The sequence below is a fragment of the Linepithema humile genome, chromosome 8, assembly GCF_040581485.1.
Source record: "Linepithema humile isolate Giens D197 chromosome 8, Lhum_UNIL_v1.0, whole genome shotgun sequence".
NCBI classification, from domain to species: Eukaryota; Metazoa; Arthropoda; class Insecta; order Hymenoptera; family Formicidae; genus Linepithema; species Linepithema humile.
In genome coordinates this window covers 1349920-1367773 of record NC_090135.1, presented here as the reverse complement: position 1 = coordinate 1367773, position 17854 = coordinate 1349920, and the positions used below count along the sequence as shown (strand labels likewise).

Sequence of the window (17854 nt, the reverse complement as noted above, 5' to 3'; positions counted from 1 at the left end):
AGCACGGGATTGAGGGGGTAAGGGTCTCCAGGCCCACAATCAGGCTGAACCTCCGCCTGAAAGGGGTGGAGGAATTGGTCTCAGAGGAGGAGATCCGCAGGGAGATTTCCCGACGCGGCGGGTGCTCCAAATCTGAGATTCGAGTGGGACCGCTGCGCGCCACGAACATCGGCAAGCGCACGGTCTGGACCCAAGGCCCAGCGAGGGCCATGATCAAGGTGGCGGAGGCAGAGAGGATCGACATTGGGTGGTCCAACGTTCGGGTCGAGCTACTGCCGAGCAAACCGGCCCGCTGCTTCCGCTGCCTGGCGCGGGGGCATACGCAGCAGAGGTGCCCATCCAATGTGGATAGGGCCCTCTGTTGCTTTCACTGCGGAGAGGAGGGGCACAAGGGGAAGGCGTGTAAACGTCACCCTTGTTGCCCCATATGCAAAACTGCCGGGAGGAAGGCGGATCACAGGGCCGGATCGGAGAAATGCTCTCCGATCCCCCCTGCGCCTCGCGCCTCCCTCATAGGAGAGGCAACGAAATGGCTCCCCCCTTCCCCTGAAGGGGGAGGGATCCACGCGACAGCCAAGGTAGGCCCCGCACCCCATGGTAGGGAAGGGTCGACATATGGGAGAGGGTCCCCCGAACCAGGACCGAGCGGTGTTAGACCGAAAGGGGACTCGGGGGCGGAAGAGCCAAGTGCGACCTTCCGCACCCCTGCGGAAAAGCGGCCAAGGGGTGCTGGAGGGGAGGAAATTAGTCCTCCCCTACAGATGCCCGCGAAGGTGCGGGCCCTTTCTGCTTCAAGGCTACCACCGGGTAAGCCGGGGCCGAGAAGCAGAAAGGGCACGGACAGCACTGACTAGGAAGGGCATACGCCCTTCACATCAAGGAAGCGAGCGAAAAGGGATGTGGAAGGGGGCTCGCCCCAAACACATCCCCCTCGCTTCATGTCGGAGGAACTCCCTCCTTGGAGGTGAGACAAAAGTGGTCTAGGTTCCCCCTAGGCCCGGCCCGATCTTGGGCGGGCAACAAACGGGCCTAGGAGGGAGACCCACGGGTCGGCCGCTTTTTGACCGACCCGAAGATTTTGGTCCCCTGCGGGCGATTAAGGCGCGACGTTCAGACGCGGGCCGCCCGCAGCGCGGACCACCGGGTCTTGGCCCAGAGTTGAGTAGCGCCGAGGGGGGGGGGGAGAACTTACGTTCTCCCCACGACGATCTTTTGCGCCGGGGAACCGGCCGGCCAGGGGGGATGGCTGGATGTTATGCGTTTGCGGTTCCCAGCCTTCCCCCATATGGCAGCTGACGGCACAGCCACGGGGGTGGGGTTCAGTTGGTAGGCGTCTGGGGGAATTGTGGTGTCGCAGACCACTCCTCCGGACGAATCCAACACTACCCTCTGGCAGGGATGTTCCTATTGCACGCCAGAGGGTGTCTTTGGAAGATCCCCCACCCCCGGGAGGGGCCCGCTCCTCCCAGAACAAAAAAAAAAAAAAAAAAAAAGGAGTTTTCTCGTGACCACCGTAGTGAGAAGACCTATGGGTATGGAGCTCTGCTTATATCTCTTATTTGGATTGTATAGGTCTTTATTTGAATGGTTTTATGGTGGTTAATGGATTGTGTGAATTCCCTGTTATCTGATTTGGTGAGATTTTCTAATAATATCTGTTTTGTGAAAGAAAGACTCGTTAAGAAGGTATGTAACACAAAAGTGAGGTTATCTTATCTCTTGGACTTGTGACTCTATTTGGAAAGACTTTCTGTTAAAATTTTTATGATTAATAACTTTATTATAACGATCTGCATATGGTTGTGTGTCATTTGCTTGCACAAGTGTATTTTGTTAATGCATTTTGCAAGCAAAGTGCTGCGTACGGATATCTCCAGCGCATGCGCTTATGTACTCCGTAGAGACGGATGGCATATAATTATTACACAATTTATGTATATTTTGTAAAATTGGTGGATATTTAACTACGCAATATGAGGGGAGGCCTTATGAGACACCATAGACGCACATCTAGGTTGCTCTGTGTGCTGCGGCTGTCTGGAATGCGTATAGTTTATGCGCTTTGTTGCGGTATTTAACCCTTTCAGTGCAGCTGTATGATAGTACTTTATAAATTAAAATGATAATTAATACTCTTGAATTGAACTATACATATTGCAGTTAAATAATTTGAACTATAAAGTGACATACTTATATACTAGCTGCCTCTTGTGTATTTTTATATGTGCATTGATATAAAGCACACAGTACTGAGTTGCAAATTGTTAATTGCACATTTTGAGTTTGTGCCTAAAATTATTATAGTTTGGGCAATATATTAAGTTTTGTGGACTGAATACGAAGTGGATTTTATAGGTTCTCTTATGTAGACCTTGAAATGTTATAAATTAGTATAACATATACACATAGATTTTTTAGGTTATGTTGTACCTGTGTGTATAACACAAGTTTGAACTATTAGTATTAATGCTTATTGCTGTTTATTGTTTAATGCATAATCTAGTGACTTTAATATAAGAGTCTTATGGTTGCCCATCTATGGTATTGCACTTTATGGCTCACCATGGGTGCAGCATATTGTGCATCTATAATGAAGTTTATGACAGTGAAATCTGTCACTGCTCTATATTATTATTGATTGTATTGTGTAATTATTTGATTGGACGGTTTGTTAGTTTTAATAGTTATGGATTAATGATGTTCACACACTATTGGTGTGATAGATGCGAGAATTCGTGTTGTGCATGGTTATATGCATCGGGGGCATGTTAATCATGTTTTTTGAACTCTGTTTTTTGTATCTGTTGAACAATTGTTATATCCATATTTGAACAATTTTAGTTGATGGATTTTGATGCTAAATATTATAGTGAAATTGCTATACATTAATTAAATCTGAGCTGATATAAACTTATATGTGATTTGTGTGATTACTCTAGATGAACTTCATGATTATTATATTGAGAACTTATTAATTTTACTATCTTAAATGCTCACTGCAAGTTGAATTGTGTCTAGATATATACAATATATTGATATATTCCTTTTGCAGGTTAACATATATATGTGATCTGTCGCAGCGGTGATGGGACAATCCTGTTTGAAATATAATAATCCCTGGACTGATAATCTTTTATTGGATGGATCTATACATGGATTATAAGAAGAATTTGCATAATAATTTACTGGATACGGAATAACAGTGGTGGTCTTTTAGATGCGCCTCTGTACATGCTTAGATAAGATTAAGTCATGTTTATTGTGTGGACTTTTAAGTGTATTCGGATTGTTGATGTATGATATGAGTGAATGTTATTATAAACTACTTAGCATAATATGTTATAATAGACTATATATATTATTATTATTATTATTCTCATTCTGGCTATTATTGTGATTTATAGTGATCATGAATTGCAAGTGAATGAATTAATTTGGGATTATTACTTAAGCGATTAACTTAGTGACTCTATTAGTTCTTATATTATTATTATTATTTGATAAACTGTGAATAGAACGGATGGTTTCCATGAAATTGTTTATGTTTGAATTGAAAGTGCATTTGGTGTACAATATGATTTTATGGATGAAAAATTATTATTTTTATGATGGATCTTGATATAAAGAGATTATAATGTAAGGATTATGAATTTGGAACAGTGCTTATTTGAGCTTTTCGTTTGAAAATTTGTAATGAATATATGAGAATATGCAATGATATAATTTGCGTCATATTTGTGATTTCTTATATAAGATTGAAATAGATTGTAGACTAGACATTGCTTTAATAGTAGGGAACTGAGGAATTTAATGATGAATGATATTGATAACTTATGTAGATGGATGAGTAATTGGTGTGCATAGATATATATAATCATTGATTATTTATTGGCTATAATGATACTCTGTCACATGAAAGAACTTGTCATTTATTGTGTTTCTATGGAAATATGAATGTTCCTATGGTTTGGTAAAAACGCTCTCATGTGGTCAAATAAGTGATTATTATATAGGTTGATTGGTATATATTTACTTACCTGTTAATGTACTGTCTTGTATAGTGATAATTATTAGAAGGTAATTAGCTGATAGATGAAATAATAGTATTCTATGGATATACTAAGTTATGTATTATCTACTATGGGTGGCATATAATTTAACAATAAGTTTTTGAGTGAAAGATAAGAGTTTATTTGAGTAGCTCTATTATAAGGTTTGTATATACAAATAAATGATTTAAATAGGGATTGAATAAATAAATAAATTGTGTGATAATTTGGGTGTTTGGAGGAGAGATCTCATTCCATCCTCTATCTGACTGCTGGTGAATTGTCTTGGATATTTTTGAAACAAAAAGTAAAGATTATTGAATTATGTTTGAAATTGTGATTTGTTATTTGATGGCTGATTGAACATTGTTTCTTGGATCTATTATCATAAATAGAATTGAGACAAATACCAAGAACAATTACTATTACTTTATTAAGTCTCAACAAGAGAAGGAAAACTCTTGTAAATTAAACCGGGCATAAAATATGAATATGGACATGAATAAGGAAATAAACGTCTCGGAGTCGGATTCCGAGAAACGGCAAGTGGGGGATATTGTCCCTGTTCCCCACGGGTCGACAACATGTGAAGGGCTGGCCTCCACGTCTGCGGCAAGCGTGGAGAACCGAGTGGCTATTGCTAGTATAGAAAGGCTGGGCACAGCCATAACGGTATTGCCTAGAAGAAACTCTGTTTCGGGCTCTCTTAGGGGAGTCCGTATTCCGGTGGCTGACGATGTGGAGATGTCTCGCGCCTCGCTGAGTCCTCCTCCATCTGCTTCTATGTTCTGCAGAGCTGATTATTCAGACTCGGAGGAGATTATCCTTTCCGGTGATTCTTTGGAGGTATCTAAAACTAAAACTAAAACCAATATTAGTATCAGGAGTACAAATTAGTTCGGTCCGTTTTTCAAAAGATAGCTCTGGCTGTTGTGAATGGTTCATAGTAACAGCAGATTTTGGCGGTTTCAGAGAGGTTAGACATCTGCTAATAATATTTAGTTTATATCGCTTTGAGTTTCATACAAAAACTTTGATTTTTACTGTGTTCAAAATGTCGAATTTTGTGCTAACCAAGCAGCATTTGCGGGAGGTTTTAATTTTCTGCTTTAATTGGAAGAAAAGTGCAGCTGAAGCCCATCGAATGCTTGTCAAAGTTTATGGTGACACTGCTCCAACTGATACATCATGTAGGGAATGGTTTCGACGTTTCAAGGATGGAGATTTCAGCGTTGAAGACAAGCCTCGCTCTGGACAGCCAAAAAAATTCGAAGACAAAGAATTAGAGGCATTACTCGAAGAAGATCAGAGTCAAACGCAAGAGAAGCTTGCAGGATCATTGGGAGTAACTCAACAAGCCGTTTCTGTACGATTGAGAGCCATGGGAATGATACAAAAACTAGGAAATTGGGTGCCTTATGAACTCAAACCAAGAGACGTTGAAAGGCGATTTTTCACTTGCGAGCTGCTAATTCAAAGGCAACAAAGAAAAGATTTTTTGCATCGGATTGTGACTGGAGATGAGAAGTGGATATTCTACGACAACCCCAAGAGGAAAAAATACTGCGCTAAGCCCGGTCAATCGTTGCCATCGACCTCAACATCAACACCAAAGCCGAACATTCATGGTTCGAAGATCATGCTCTGTATCTGGTGGGACCAAAAGGGTGTTGTTTACTATGAGCTGCTGAAACCTGGCGATTTCATTACGGGCGATCGGTATCGGCTTCAATTGGTTCGTTTGAGCCGTGCATTGCGAGAAAAACGGCCGGAATACGAGCAAAGACATGATAAAGTTATTCTTCTTCATGACAACGCTCGGCCTCATGTCGCAAAAGTCGTAAAAAAATATTTGGAAACGCTCAAATGGGATGTTTTACCGCACCCGCCGTATTCTCCGGACATTGCTCCTTCTGATTACTGGTTGTTCCAAAAGATGCAGCACGATTTGGCAGGTCACCGGTTCACTTCTTTCGCAGAAATCGAAAATTGGCTCCAAACTTGGATCGCCTCCAAAGACGAGTCATTTTTTCGAGATGGAATTCGAAAATTGGTTGAGAGATGGGAAAAAGTAGTAGCCAGCGATGGACAATACTTTAATTAATCTGTTCATTCATTTTGTTTTGAAATAAATGCATTTTTGAACACAAAAAAACGGACCGAACTAATTTGTACTCCTGATAAATTAGCTGGAAGAAAGAGGAAAAAGAGAGGTTCTCCACCTAGCGAGGAAAATGAAGAAGAAAGGTATGGTTCTCGCTTCTCAGTTAATAACAAGAAAAGGCTTGATGAGGAGATGGCTGGACTTGAACTTGAACATGCGACAATTATTAATGATAAAATCAAGGACATGGTTAACGGAATTGAGGAAATCAGAAGAAAATCTACTAATATCAATGGATCTCTTAGTGACCAGATTAAGGTTTTCTTGGAAGTTATACGCAGGGCCAGTACCTTATTGTCGATTAAGGCATCGTCGATAGAGGATCCGGACTATTGGAAATCGAGGTTTGGTGAGATAGAGAAATCAGCAATGGAAAATAGATGCCGGGCTGATGCTCTAGAAGTGGAACTTAAAGAGGTCAAAAGGAGGGAGCGTATAAAGGCTGAATTTGATATAGATGAGAGGGACTTACCAGTGGACTTTGATGCTAATACGAAGAATGTTGATCCGCCGGTGTTGGCTTCTACTTCTTCTGGTGGAACTAGAGACCTGAGAAGAAAAAAAGTTTCTTGTGAAATTCCAGTTAGTGCTGAGTGCAGGGGCGGAGTGAGTAGTGACTTACAGAGTAAGCCTGGATTTGGCTATTATCAATTCTCTGGATAGGCTTGGAGACGGGATGACCCAGATGATACATGAAATGAGACAGATGAAGGAGGCGTTTTTTGGAACGGCTCGGAGTGCTGTGAGAGATCATCCTGCTTCGTCTTCACTACTGAAAAATAAGGTTAGTACTAGTGATAAAATTTCTTGGAAAGAGAGTACCTTTCTCAAACCTATGGACCGTCAAGTTACTAATGAATCGAGTGAAAAAAAGAACAAAAAGAAAAAGAAAAATAAAGTTAAATCTAAAGAATTGAAATCTGTAAATTTGGAACATAGTGAGGATTCTTTAACTTCGCAAGATAATGAGGTTATAAATGAGAAAAGAAAAATAACTGAATCCTCATACAATGCTCTTGATGATGAACTGGAAAATATGGATTTTCTTAATAATGTTATTGACTTTAGTGAGAGTGATCATGTTTCATAAATTCCGGTTAATCAAAATGAAAATGCGTGGACGACGGTTCGTAGGAATAAGAGAGGTGCGAATGGAGGTGTTGGAAGGGATTTAACTCCTGTCAAAAAGCTGTCTTCAGCGGATGACACAAATTCCAGACCTACAAATATAGGAAAAAATCGTAAGATCGGGAATTCAAATAGAGAGCTTTTATCTAACTTAAAGAGAAAAATACCTGACACAGCTGCGGTGTCTATTTTATTAGACGAGTGTGATCTCACATACTCAGATGTCTTGAGTAAAGCGCGGGAACGAATCTCTCTTGCGGAGCTTAATATTGTCGGTACACGGATTAAGCGGTCTGCGAATGGGGGTGTCCTCATTGAAATACCTGGTGAAGAAGCGGACATGAAAGCAGATTTATTGTGTAAAAAACTGAGGGAATTATTTTTTAACGTTAAAGGTATTAGTTTTCGTAGACCGGTAAAAAGATCGCAACTCCGATTATCGGGTATTGATGATTCAGTTACTGCAAGGGAGATTAAAGAGGTTATTTCGAAGCTGGGTTGTTGTGATATTGATAATATTACCTGCGGTGCACTCCGGCATGTACGTGGAGGCCTCGGTGTTATCTTCTTTCAATGTCCGGTTGCGGCTGCTGTAAAAATTTTGGAGAAGGGAAAGATTTCAATTGGATGGTCCACGATTGAAGTAGAGGCCTTGAAATCTAGACCTATGCAGTGTTTCCGATACCTCGCTGTTGGCCATACCGTTCAAAGATGTCCAAGCACAGCTGTAAGAAGGTTTGACTGTTATAAATGCGGTCAAGCAGATCACAAGGCGCAGGATTGCAGGAATAAAATTGTGTGCCCTGTCTGTCTGGAAAGGGGTCTTAAGGCGGATCATATGGTGGGCAGCGCGATTTGTAAGCCGGTGCCACCTAAAAAAATTGAAACATTCTTGAGAACTGTAAATAAAGATAATGCGAAGAGTGATAATTACCTTCCCTCTACTTCTAAGAATTCTGAGGTTTGGAGGCCTCGGAGCACGACGGGGTCTCCCGTTGAAGTTATGGAATGTGTAGATCATATTGAATAATGTTAATTTTACAATGCAATGTTAATCTTTCAAAACAAGCACAAGACAATTTAGGACACCTGATGGAGGAGAGAAATGCTGGCCTCGCTGTGTTGAGTGAGCCGCATTCTGTGCCCGAAGATGATAGGTGGGTTAAGGATGATCTAGTTCCGCCTAAGGCTGCCATCTGGTGGCGTAGGAATAAAAACATATTTTCTCCAATGTTACAATTGGAGAAGGGCCGTGGTTATTGTGTTATTAGATGGAATGAGGTTATTATCTTTAGTTGTTATATTTCTCTTAATATATCGCTACCTTCTTACAATATAATTTTGGAGAATTTATATATGGTTATTCTGAAATATAAAAATTCCCCACTTTTTATACTGGGGGATTTTAATGCGCGTCATAGTTCATGGGATAAGAAATGTACGAACAAAAGAGGCGTTCTTCTTCATGATTGGATGGATCATCTAAATCTTACTGTTGTAAACGATACTTTTACTACAACATGTATTCGATATCGCGGGGAATCTGTGGTAGATTTAGTTATCTGTAATTCTAAAGCAAAAAACTTAATTGTAAAATGCGTGGTTGAGAAGAACACGGTTACTCTCTCGGACCATAGACTTATCAGTATTGAGTTAAAGTCGAATCTAGCTAGAAAGAAGTCATTGGCCATTGGGTACAGCTTTCCTAAGTGGAATTACAAGAAGTTAGATGTGGAATCTTTTAAAATGGCAGCGGCTAGGAAAGCATGGGACTATAATGAGTCGGCTTTGGGAACATCTGAACATATTGTTGATTGGCTGAATAGAGCATTTAAAGAAATCTGTAATTTATCCATGCCTAGGAATAGTGGCCGTTTTCGCGATTCCGCTTATTGGTGGAATAGTGAACTTGACACTCTTAGGAGAGCTGTGGTAGCAGCTAGGAGGACACTTTCTAGAACTAGGAAAAGATTGAATGGAGATACTATTACTAAATATAGGGAATATCGTACTGCTCTTTGGCATTATAGAATCGGTATCAGGAGGGCTAAATCTAAAGCGTGGGATGAACTTCTTGGAGATCTAAACGAGGATCCTTGGGGTCTTCCATATAAATTGGTTTTTAAGAAGCTTAGGCCTGCTTCACATACAGTTTGCGAAACGCTTCCACCTGAAAATGTAGTCGGAATTGTTCGCTCCTTGTTTCCGGTGGGGGAGGATGATTCTGGTGAACAGGTTGAGTATACGCCCCTGTGGAACGATGATATAATGATTAGAGAAGTGGAGATAAAGGAGGCCTTTAAAAAAATACGCGGATGCAAAAAGGCACCGGGTCCAGACGGGATTCTGGGGGGTATTCTCTCGGGATGCGCGGGGAGCTTTATGGAGGTTTGGTTATCGTGTTTTAACACATGCTTAAAGGAAGGAAAATTCCCTAGATCTTGGAAGAAAGCCAGATTAGTTTTATTAAAGAAGAAGGATGGTCCGAGGCTAGATCCCGGCACGTATAGACCGATTTGTCTCCTAGACGAATCGTCGAAACTTTTCGAAAGAATTATAGTAAATAGAATTCATGATCATTTAGCTTTAACTGGATCTCTTTTAAATAATCAATTTGGATTTAGAAAGGGAAAATCTACTATTGATGCAATTTTAAGATTACGTGAAATAGTTTCAGGGGAAATTAATATGGGGAGGATAGTTATCAGAGTCAGCCTAGATATAAAAAATACCTTTAATTCTATGCCCTGGAACGTTATTTGGGATGCCATGACCTCCATGGAATTCCCTGGGTATCTGAAAAGGATGGTATCTAGTTATTTATCTGAAAGAAGCTTGACATATATTAATGCGGATGGTGGTGCGTTTCGCGGATGTCTTGTGGTGTTCCACAGGGTTCGGTTCTTGGGCCGACTCTGTGGAATATTGGTTATAATTCTGTGTTGAATTTACCCCTCCCGGAGAATTGCTGGGTACTCGGCTATGCGGATGACACCATCCTGTTGGTGTCGGGCGAGGATTACGATGTGGTCCGGGAGAGGACTATGTTTTCTGCAAATATAGTGATTAAGGCTATTGAGCGCGTGAAATTGGAGATTTCGCCTCACAAAACAGAGGTCATGGTTTTTCCGGCCTCTGTGCTGGGGTGTGGTCCTTCCAAGAGTATCTTTATCAAGGATAAAGATATACGGATCTCAGATACTTTGAAATATCTAGGGATATTTTTGGATGGCAATTGGAATTTTTCCTACCATTTCAAACAGGTTTCTGCGAAAGTTGGAAGGGTTATTGGTGTTCTTGGAAGGATCATGCCCAATTGTGGGGGTCCGAATAAAAAGAAGAGGAAATTATATCTAAATATGGTGCTCTCGGTTATCTTATACGGGGCACTTGTTTGGTATGAATCTTTTAATAGAAATAAAGCGGCTAGATTAATGATGGAGAAGGTTATAAAAAAGATCACACAGAGGGTATGTTGTCTCTATCGGACGGTTTCTTACACGTCGTCGATGGTGTTGTCGGGTACTTTACCAGTCGAGTATTCGGCGAGGAGACTGGCAGTTATATTTGAACGACTTAGGCCGGCGTCACATAGAACCCGTAATCCGTAATCCGCACCGGAAGTCCGCAAAAGTTACTAGGGATTGCGTCTGTCTGTATTTTAGATATTTCATGTATGAATGTTCTCTCACTTACGGCGTTTGACGCGTAAATTTTAGGTTTTGTGTCAGTGTTCACGATGACTTCTATATATTCTGCAGTAAATATTATTTTATATTAAATGCTATTTGATATATGCAAGCTGTTATAAATATAAATTATTAATAAATGTATCTTATTTTACAGCGAATGAAATGTGGCTATTGCGGGTGGGTAATGTCGGACGACATGGACGAACTAATAAAACATAAATGTTTTGCAACATTCGATGAGGAAGTGGATGTCATAGTTGTCGACAAGGACAAAGTTGTTACAATGAGTATGTTACAATGCTTTCAAAATGTATATTTCGGCGTAGTTCGATATAATCATTTAACCTTTCAGCAACATTTCAAAAATATTACACATTGCAATGTCATATTCCTTACATATTTATACAAGATATGATTGAAAGGAATTGTATACCTCAAGAATACTATAACAATTACTGAAATATGATTATTTTACAGATACTCCAGAGACAGTGGAGAAGCAGCAGCAGAGGCAAAACAGCAGCAGCAGTGCTTCAAAAATCGATAGTACTGCAAAGAATGGCTTGACAGCCTTAATATCAGCAGATGCAATTGACGAATTGCTTATCGAGACTGTCGAGCAGAAAAGGCCTTTGTGGGATCATTCGCAAGGCTACAAAAATCGGACAAAGTTGAAAACCGACGCCTTATGGACAGAAGTTTCCAACATAATGGGTGGTATGAATATCAAGTAGTGATCGTGTATTATTTAATGTTAAAGGTTATGCATCACTTTTAAAGTGAGGTAACAGGCCAATCCAGACGGATTTGTATAACACATAAACATATGTATAAAAAAACCAATTCATTTTCTTATGCATATGCTTATGCACTTATGCAAGTTTGTGTGGATATACTGCAGCGTGATTTCGATTACAATAAAATTATTTTTAATTATGTTAAAATTGCAGGTGTCAAGAGTCCCGTAGAATGCAAAAAAAGATGGGGATATTTAAGAGACAATTATACAAAAGCTAGAAAATTGATGAAGAGCTATGTTCGGAGCGGATCAAGTGCAGAAGATGGCCGGCCTGTTAAAAGCAGTTTCCGCTTCTATGACAGAATGCAGTTTTTAGAATCGGTCATCCAGAGTGGACCGTAAGTATTTTTTATTTCATGGAAATTATTAAATGAAGCTGAAATTTGCAGAATTATTTCGAAATTGTAAAAATATAGTACAAATTTTAAACAATTTATTTCAGCTACTAATAAGCTTTGTAAGTTTCCTCATCACCCAAATTTTTTATATTTTATAACAAAATTAAATATTGTTAAGCGTATTTTCTTTTAAGACAAAATTTCGAACGCTACTGGTAATTTGTGAATAATTTAATATCAATGAAATAGGTCAAATAATTCGCATATTATGTTTATTATAAATTTCTGAGTTTTGTCCATGTTAGCACCATAATTTTCAAAATTGGCTGCTATATTGTAAAAAAAATAAAATAACGGACATTTGAAATAATTCACATATAATGTTCATGACATGAACCCTTCAATATTTTTTGTACAATTTTGAATATTTCTATAAATTTATTTATTTCTTTTATCAATCGAGAATTTATTTCATTAATTTCATTTATTATTTTAAAAAAGCGTTGAAATTGCTCGTATTATCCTAACAAATTTAATGTATATATTGTGCTATGAAGAATGCCAATCTATATTTCATAATTAAAATTTGTACGACTCTTGGCAAAAAGGAATATTTAACTTAATAAAATTCAGCTTCAAAATGTGATTAATAATAACATAAAATCTGATGATCTTGTAGAACAGTCAGCTCCCTACCGATGACATTGCGCGAAAATTCAGACCCATCAAATGTTTCTGTAGATGACAACATAGAAACATTCACAAGACCCCAATCAGAAGAAAAAAGCAATGATAGCAACAGCCGGCCGGGTAGTTCTGCGGATAGTTCTGTCAGCTGCAATTCGCGAGTTTCGAAACGACTACGTATGTGTATATATATGTATATATATATATATATATATATATATATACATATTATATACATATATATACATATATACATATATATACATATATACAATTGAGTTTTATTATAATATTGTGACGTCCTATATCCTGCACGGTTTTTCCTTGCGCAACTAGAATATATATATATATATATATATATATATATATATATATATATATTCTAGTTGCGCAAGGAAAAACCGTGCAGGATATAGGACGTCACAATATTATAATAAAACTCAATTATTATTATTTTCTCTTTAACAGGCAGCGAAGAAATTACACAAATTGAAGCTGAGTTGATGTCATACCTCAAGGAATCCCAGCCAATTCATGATCCAGTGCACAGCTTTTGCGATATGCTAGGGGATATTCTACGGCGTTTGCCATATAACAAACGGCGAGATTTACAAATGGAATTTCTCACCCGGGCAATCGAAGTAGAAAAGAGTTCAGATTTAGATATATAAGATATTAGATATATAAGATATTAGATACATTAAGATAATATAATTAATAACTAATATTTTTATATATGCAGTTTTATTTTATTCCAAAGAACTATTAAAATAAAAAATATAATTGTTGGAATTAAAGCTAAATCTACTAGAATGTTATGCTATTATTTTATTGATTTTAATGAAAAAAATATGTACATCTTTTTTAAAAAGATTATTTAAATAGAGACTAAAAATCATTTGCGAGTACTTTATCCCACTGCCACGATAATGGATTCACATCTTCAAAATACGACGCGTATGCATTTCGCACTCTAATTGCTTCAAGATTTTGATATCTGTTTCTTTTATTAATATCTACTAATCCCATAGAAATTATTTCACGATCTGCAGTACTGAGAGTTTGGTAGCGTCTTTCTCGCAATGGCAGATGTTCTTCTGAAGTAATAATAAAATTATGTAAAGCTGTTGAAGCTTGGACAATTTTTTGGACAGTTGACGTACATGCTATAATCGGCCGACGAAAAATTCTCCAACGTGCAGCTAATATTCCAAACGAACTCTCAACGACTCTTCTCGCGCGACTAAGTCTATAATTAAAAATTTTATTTGTTATATTTAAATTTCCACTTCGAGAGTACGGCCTCATCATGTAGGTCGTGAGTGGAAACGCTTCGTCTGCAACAAAAACGAAGGGAAATTCTTCGTTACTGCCATCAAGTTGTGCAGCTGGCGGTATTTTTAATTTCTTGTCTTCCAACAGATTCATCAGCCCGCTGTTAGTGAGAACTCCTGAATCACCTTGCCTTCCCGGAGCTCCGATGTCAACAATTATGAAGCGATACTTAGCATCGCTAATGGCTAGCAAATTGATGCTATGGTTTCCTTTGTAGTTGTAGAAGCAAGAGCCACTATTAGCTGGCGCCTGAAATTATAAACAATAGGAGTAAAAATAATTGTTTTATAATTATGTGTTCCAGCACAATTACACTTTATCAATATATATATATATAGATTAATTATAAAGAAAAAAGTTATATATATCTAGTTATATATATCTATATATATATAGATTAATTATAAAGAAAAAAGTTTCAAAAGATAGAATTAATAAAACCGTACTTTTTCCAGAATCGCAATTTATTAAAACCGTATAATTTACAGATAAAAAATTATAAGAGAGAAAGCGTTCCGTTTAGAACTTTCCTTTAAGTTCTTTTATCACTGAAGTATATTACAAAAGTGGTAATATCGTAGTGTGGTTCACTAATGAAAAATTGAAAGAAAATATTCATTCCACTATAGAATTCTGCCTTTCAGTCTTTCAATGCAACTCACTCATATGCTGACATTGAGTATAAATTTAGATTTTGATATAAAGTACATTGATTATATCTCATACAGGATCATATCTCATACAGATTATATCTCATACACAATATAATATTGTTAGAATGTTTGAAGGATATCATGTGCTATCTGAGATGAAACAGCATAAGTTTTAGATGTTCTGCATATATATAATTAAAGGGAGATTTATATCATTTTCTTACCTGCATCACAATGTGTTTGCCGTCTATTGCTCCAATGCAATGTGGAAAGTTCCAGTCTTTGTTGAAATCGTCACTGATTGTATGCCAATTAGTTTCATTAAGTTGCAAAAAAACTTTTTCTTTCAAGGTAGTCCATATTTCTTCGCATACCTCTGCTATTATTTTGGAAACTGTATTATGACCGATTCTAAATGCATATGAAATTGATGTCATACTGTCTCCAGATGCTAAATAGCGTAAAGTGACTTCCAATCGAGTACGAGGAGGTATTGGTTCCCTGATACACTCTTGTTTTGTAATACCTGGCCCAACCAATACTAATAGTCTTTGAAATGTTTCAGGTGACATTCTAAAGTAATTGAAATACTTGTCTGAATCATTCAATTGCATTTCTAGTACCAAGTTGTCGCTTGCTCCTTGCAATCGTCTTCTTTCCAGCTGAAATATCGGTCGCACCCAGCACTTGCGCTTCTGTTTTTTGGCACTTTCCAGTCTCTTCAATTTTAAATAAATTGTAAACATGTAAATCACTCTATTGTACGTTAGTTTTCTTTGATGAAATGGAGAAGCCACTGAATTTTTCAACATTGTAATCATAACTAATAACATGAACCGAAGATTCATTATGCTTCTAATTTCAAAATTGTCAAACAAGTCACTTTATAAAAATAACAATTATTAAGATTATGACACGTTTATTTTTATTTAAAGTCGGAGTGCAATTGCATTGCGTGCTTACATGCCTCCTTGTAGAAATTGCGTCCGTAACGTTACGTGTGTTTTTTCTCCTTGTGTCCCATGGAGCCGTAAATACACACGTAACGGTATTACTATTTTTTATTTAACAGATTATAATTGTTTATTTGTATTTTATTCATAAGAAAACTACAAAATATATTATAATTTTAACAAAAATTTTAATTAAATCGTCAAATTTAGTTAAATAAATAAAATTAAAAAAAGCATTACTAGTAATAACTAGTAACTTTTAGTAACTTTTACGGAAATTTCATGGAATTACGGCTCCATGGGACACAAGGAGATAAAACACACGTAACGTTACGGACGCAATCCCTAGTAACTTTTGCGGACTTCCGGTGCGGATTACGGATTACGGGTTCTATGTGACGCCGGCCTTAGAATGGCTAAGATGCAGGGAGAAGAAATTTCCCCTAGATTTAGGGAATTACTAGGTATGAGGACTAAACTCGACGCATTCCAGGCCTGGAAGCGGGAACTGGAGGCTATGGGTAGCAATGAGCCGAGACTTAGGGCCACTTTTTCCAACGTCGGTTAAGCCTAACCGTCCGTTAACTTTTCAGAATAGCCAACTTCGAAACTTGTAACTAAAATACACGTCATCGATTCTAACTGATCCTAACCTGTAATCTTTTAGCACGGTGACGGCACGTTAAATACACAATAAAAAGAAAGTGATATAAAAGTGAAAGAGTATATAAATATATTAACAATTAAAAATAGATAACAATGCAACGATCAAGAAACTTCACAACTAGTGATAAAAATAGTTTATTAGACATTATTTTTTTATATCGACACATAATAGAAAATAAAGAATGCAATAATAATATAATTTTAAAAAAAGATGAAACGTGGGCAAATGTTACAAAGGAATTTAATGCACGTAATACGATACAACGAACAGAAAAAAATTTAAAATATTTATGGGATAATATAAAAAAAGAAACAAGAAAATATTGCGCTACATTTAAGCGAGAAATTTATAAAACAGGTATAAATGTTATATCGTGCCTTTTATGTCAAAACCACGAATGTGCAAATTTTAATCTCATTTTTCTTTGTAACATTTATTTTGTATTATTTGATTTTGTATTTACAAAGCTTCAGAACTAAGTATTTAAAATATCCTAGGATATTTAAAATATCCTCTGAAGCTCCTAGCTTTGTAAATACCTTATCAAGTAGTATAAAATAAATTTCACAAAGAGATTAAAGAAAATTTGCACATTTATGATTTTGGTATAAGAGGGACGATATGTATATTAATATAATTAATGGTATTATATTATTATATTAATGTTAAAATTAGAAAAGTATTATACTTTGTTATCGAATTTGTAGGTGGAGGTGTGTCTAATTTAGAAAAAAATATGTTATATGAACGAGCTAAAGAAATTATGGGGAAAACAGCAACAAATGGATTATTAAATCCCTATGATTCAGATTTCATTTATAATAAAGAAAACATTATAACAGTTGATGATATTTTACAAGATACAAATGATGAAAGCAATTCAACTGAAGTATTTACAGTAAATTCATAACTCAATAATACAAAGTTATTAACAAAATATAAATATATAATATTTAACACAAAACATTTAAAATTTTTAGCATTTAATAAAGAATAAAGAAATTAATGATTGGACAATTTGGAATAGCAAGAAATTAAAATCACAAATAAGTTTTCCGTTACAAAATAAAGAAGAGGATATACCAACAACATCAACATGTACTATTGGTAAAAAAAGGAAGCATGATGAAATCAGCCAGTGCAATAAGATTTCAAAACTAAAAAATACTGAAATAGCATGTAATAAAAAAGCTAATATAGAAGAAAAAGAAATGTACGAAATGGAAACGTTAAAGAACAAATTAGAAACAGAAAAATTAAAAGTAGAATTATTAAAATTATCTATAGAAAAAGAAAAAATATTAATAGAAAAAGAAAAACTGATAAAACAAAAAATTGAGGAACAAGAGGTAATATCTTTAGAATAATATGAAAATAAACTTTTAGTTT

General features: G+C 36.9%; 3 protein-coding genes and 2 long non-coding RNA genes across 14 annotated transcripts; 3 read left to right on the top strand and 2 right to left on the bottom strand.

Moving 5' to 3' along the window:
• Window positions 1-1696: 1696 nt before the first annotated feature.
• Window positions 1697-4275, top strand: LOC137001566 (uncharacterized). Its single transcript, XR_010891541.1, has 2 exons — window positions 1697-2159; window positions 3053-4275. It is a non-coding gene; the product is annotated as an uncharacterized lncRNA (long non-coding RNA).
• Window positions 4276-4463: 188 nt separating this feature from the next.
• LOC137001564 (uncharacterized) lies at window positions 4464-8505 on the bottom strand. 7 transcript variants are annotated; one of them, XM_067360641.1, is made up of 8 exons: window positions 8276-8418; window positions 8044-8066; window positions 7864-7931; window positions 7509-7664; window positions 7390-7433; window positions 6836-6985; window positions 6686-6762; window positions 4464-4911 (listed from the first exon to the last, which is right to left on the bottom strand). In XM_067360641.1, the coding sequence occupies exons 1-6, from the start codon at window positions 8360-8362 to the stop codon at window positions 6983-6985; spliced, it is 381 nt and encodes a 126-aa protein (XP_067216742.1). In that variant the 5' UTR covers window positions 8363-8418; the 3' UTR covers window positions 4464-4911; window positions 6686-6762; window positions 6836-6982. The 7 variants fall into 7 exon arrangements, 3 of the variants coding, with proteins under 3 accessions (XP_067216742.1, XP_067216741.1, XP_067216740.1); XR_010891539.1 differs by lacking the exon at window positions 8276-8418 and adding an exon at window positions 8431-8445 and having other exon boundaries at window positions 6836-7433; window positions 8027-8066; XR_010891538.1 differs by having other exon boundaries at window positions 6836-7433; window positions 8027-8066.
• A 2435-nt stretch (window positions 8506-10940) lies between these two features.
• LOC105679539 (uncharacterized) lies at window positions 10941-13755 on the top strand. 2 transcript variants are annotated; one of them, XM_012379610.2, is made up of 6 exons: window positions 10942-11101; window positions 11188-11320; window positions 11511-11750; window positions 11984-12170; window positions 12850-13034; window positions 13326-13755. In XM_012379610.2, the coding sequence occupies exons 1-6, from the start codon at window positions 11081-11083 to the stop codon at window positions 13526-13528; spliced, it is 969 nt and encodes a 322-aa protein (XP_012235033.2). In that variant the 5' UTR covers window positions 10942-11080; the 3' UTR covers window positions 13529-13755. The 2 variants fall into 2 exon arrangements, with proteins under 2 accessions (XP_067216739.1, XP_012235033.2); XM_067360638.1 differs by lacking the exon at window positions 12850-13034 and having other exon boundaries at window positions 10941-11101; window positions 13326-13506.
• LOC137001563 (uncharacterized) lies at window positions 13671-16047 on the bottom strand. 2 transcript variants are annotated; one of them, XM_067360635.1, is made up of 3 exons: window positions 15809-16044; window positions 15070-15564; window positions 13671-14441 (listed from the first exon to the last, which is right to left on the bottom strand). In XM_067360635.1, the coding sequence occupies exons 2-3, from the start codon at window positions 15457-15459 to the stop codon at window positions 13746-13748; spliced, it is 1086 nt and encodes a 361-aa protein (XP_067216736.1). In that variant the 5' UTR covers window positions 15460-15564; window positions 15809-16044; the 3' UTR covers window positions 13671-13745. The 2 variants fall into 2 exon arrangements, with proteins under 2 accessions (XP_067216736.1, XP_067216735.1); XM_067360634.1 differs by having other exon boundaries at window positions 15070-16047.
• Window positions 16048-16349: 302 nt separating this feature from the next.
• LOC105668288 (uncharacterized) lies at window positions 16350-17727 on the top strand. 2 transcript variants are annotated; one of them, XR_001100078.2, is made up of 3 exons: window positions 16350-16822; window positions 17173-17354; window positions 17446-17727. It is a non-coding gene; the product is annotated as an uncharacterized lncRNA (long non-coding RNA). The 2 variants fall into 2 exon arrangements; XR_001100077.2 differs by having other exon boundaries at window positions 17173-17363.
• Window positions 17728-17854: the final 127 nt, after the last annotated feature.

What these genes read in the sequence shown, in the direction of transcription:
- LOC137001563 (XM_067360634.1), bottom strand. Translation starts at nt 15,693, where the DNA reads ATGAATCTTCGGTTCATGTTATTAGTTATGATTACAATGTTGAAAAAT. An exon ending in GCAAACACATTGTGATGCAG is followed by an intron (nt 14,442 to 15,069) that starts GTAAGAAAATGA and finishes TTATAATTTCAG; the next exon opens with GCGCCAGCTAATAGTGGCTC.
- LOC137001564 (XM_067360639.1), bottom strand. Translation starts at nt 8,362, where the DNA reads ATGATCTACACATTCCATAACTTCAACGGGAGACCCCGTCGTGCTCCG. An exon ending in TGCTTGGACATCTTTGAACG is followed by an intron (nt 7,932 to 8,043) that starts GTATGGCCAACA and finishes AAATTTTTACAG; the next exon opens with CAGCCGCAACCGGACATTGA. An exon ending in AGACACCGCAGCTGTGTCAG is followed by an intron (nt 7,434 to 7,508) that starts GTATTTTTCTCT and finishes CTATATTTGTAG; the next exon opens with GTCTGGAATTTGTGTCATCC.
- LOC105679539 (XM_012379610.2), top strand. Translation starts at nt 11,081, where the DNA reads ATGACTTCTATATATTCTGCA. An exon ending in GGACAAAGTTGTTACAATGA is followed by an intron (nt 11,321 to 11,510) that starts GTATGTTACAAT and finishes ATTATTTTACAG; the next exon opens with ATACTCCAGAGACAGTGGAG. An exon ending in TCGGTCATCCAGAGTGGACC is followed by an intron (nt 12,171 to 12,849) that starts GTAAGTATTTTT and finishes ATGATCTTGTAG; the next exon opens with AACAGTCAGCTCCCTACCGA.